The sequence below is a fragment of the Montipora capricornis genome, chromosome 13 (assembly GCF_036669925.1).
Source record: "Montipora capricornis isolate CH-2021 chromosome 13, ASM3666992v2, whole genome shotgun sequence".
Lineage (NCBI taxonomy): Eukaryota > Metazoa > Cnidaria > Anthozoa > Scleractinia > Acroporidae > Montipora > Montipora capricornis.
The window spans coordinates 12,539,514-12,541,992 of record NC_090895.1 but is presented as its reverse complement, the minus strand read 5'-3'; the positions used below and the strand labels follow the sequence as shown (position 1 = coordinate 12,541,992).

The 2,479-nt window shown below is 38.0% G+C and overlaps 1 protein-coding gene across 1 annotated transcript in view; it reads left to right on the top strand.

Annotated features, from left to right (window-relative positions):
• Window positions 1-506: 506 nt before the first annotated feature.
• Window positions 507-2,479, top strand: part of LOC138030536 (trypsin-like) — a 14,510-nt gene continuing 12,537 nt past the window's right edge. The window contains exon 1 of the mRNA XM_068878433.1: window positions 507-549. Coding sequence (XP_068734534.1) covers window positions 507-549 — 43 coding nt within the window. The remainder of the gene's footprint in view (window positions 550-2,479) is intronic.

Here is a 2,479-nt window from a genome sequence, read left to right as displayed (position 1 = left end):
AGAGAGGCGTCAGCAGTAAAGAGGATTAAGACACGAATGAGAAGTAGATTAAAGAATGACATGCTTGGTGCTTTGCTACACATCACATTGAATGGACCTGCAGTGAAGGAATCTGACCAACTAATTCAAGCCACTGTCCAAAGAGTGGATAAGAATCAAGCCAAGAAGAAAAATCGCCAAACGAAGAGAAGCTGGGAGAGTCACATTTTCTGATGCTTCAGTGCAAGCTGATTTCGATCCTCCCTCCACACCTATCCTGCAGCTAAACACATCGGAGGATGAAGACATTGAAGATCATCAAATTGGCATCCTAGAAGAGGAGGTGAATGCAGCTTTGAAGGCAATGAACCTACCCCAGCCTGAAAGCTCAGATGGTGACCCTGATTATGATTCTGATTTCGATGACACTGTCTAAGACTTGATGAGATTTTCTTATTAACCCCCTAGTGAATGTGTTAGTAATTGTTACACTGATGTGTATTTCCAGGCAGCCAATTTCTCAGAACATGACTAAACACAATTTCATGAAGTATCAGCTACAGCTTACTGGTAAAAATCAGGTACCATAACTCAACTGAAAACAATTATTTATATTCACAAGCTACCACTGTTGTTTTCAGTTCATTTAAATCATAGGCTTTTAAATGATTAAAATAATAGTTGCTGTTGTCAAAAAAAAACTATTCAATATGATAATTAACATATTATAAACTTATGACAGCTCAGATATATTGTCATCCTGAATGGTTCTAAATAGTATCCAGTTTTCAGTATACGTGCGTCTATGCTACTATTATAGTAGGGTCTTAAAATTACAGCGATAATGAATACACAATCCTACCTTTCTAGTCTAGTAGTGGTTTTTTGTAAGAAAATTTAAAAAAGTCGTTTTTTGATGTTAAGGCAAATGATTCATCGTGCTGTGGCTGTAATCATTTTGGTACCTGAGAATGCTGGAACTGGCCAATTTTCGAGCTTCTAGATTTAAAAATTTTCTCATCGGGGGCATGCCCTCCAGACCCCCCTAGCACGGGCCTTATGGCCCACCTTAATTGTAACAGCCACCTACTAATGTTCTACCATCCGCCTACTTCAAATTTTATTGAAAACAAAAACCTGATGGTAGATGTTAAAAAGTTTTGAGCGGTTTTGGTGAACTGAGGCTGGTGGGTGGCTAACAAGCGACGAAAAGTTACCCCACATTATAATACTCTAAAAAACCCACGCCTTCCCATCCTTACAGGCTTTGGTGCGGCGATTACTTTAAATACAAAAACACAATTGTGCGATAAACTCACACCTTCCAGCACGATGGTGCCACATCAAGTTCTGCTACATTCGATGTAATAAAAGATTGAATTATGTTGGCCTGCATCAACCCAGCTTCTCACATCACATTTATAGAAGCCAAAGTGTTTGCACCATTGAGGGGATGAAGGATAAGGCTAGAGCTCTTTTCATTCTGGTAATTATTCTCCATCTTTAAACCATTGATAATGCCAACTTAGTCCCTCCCTTTTACTATGCACTTCAATTCCCAGTCGAGAACCTTCTGCCTGCTTTTGTGTGTTTGGATTGTTCCACAATGGTTAATGAAGGGCATGATTCACCTGAAATTAAAAGGAAAGATACCCTTCTCTAAGCAAATTTTTTATTCTGTATCAGCTTTTTGTTTCGTTACTAATTTGCTGTTTCGCACAAAATTTGGAGCATATGGATACACCCAAGGGAACCACAGTAGTGGCTAAAACCTGTTACATCTGGAAGCCCAACAACAAATGAACAGTTGCATGAAGGTATCAAAACTTGAAACAACATTGTGCTTTGAAAGGAGACAAGAAGAGGCCACTGTTAAGTGGAAGATTGCCAGACACAATTAAGTCAACCCATAATTAAGGATTGCACCAGTCTAGGGATGCAGCAAAATGTATTTTCAACTAATATTTTCAATTTGTTAAACGTTTCAGTGAACTGGAGCAAATAATTAAGCCCATGACGCAAAGACGAATGGGCTATTGAACCCGTGGCCCTTGGAGCTGATCGAGGGTCTAAATGGTTTTAGTATCACCTAACTAGTCGGGACATAACAGGCAAATAATAAAGTTCAGCAAACGCAAGCTGAAAATAATTAATAATTATGTATTTGGGAATTAAGACGAAAGACAGCATCACACTTTTTGCTACTTAAGGACTATTACTAATAGTCCTCTGGTAGCGTAGCCAATCAAAATGCGACATTTGCATTAGTCCACTAGTTGGGAGATATTACTAATCATTATTATATTACGGATATGGGTTTATTGGGTATTTTCAAAACCTTTATAAACTTTTCAAAATAATGCATTATTAGAAAAGGCACTGAAATGCGATTTACTTTTGGATGATGATTCAGATATTTTAAGAACATCCAAATCTTCCTTGGGGACCTTTTAAACCATACTAATGGTTGGGCTGTTCCAATATATTGAGGAAAATAATG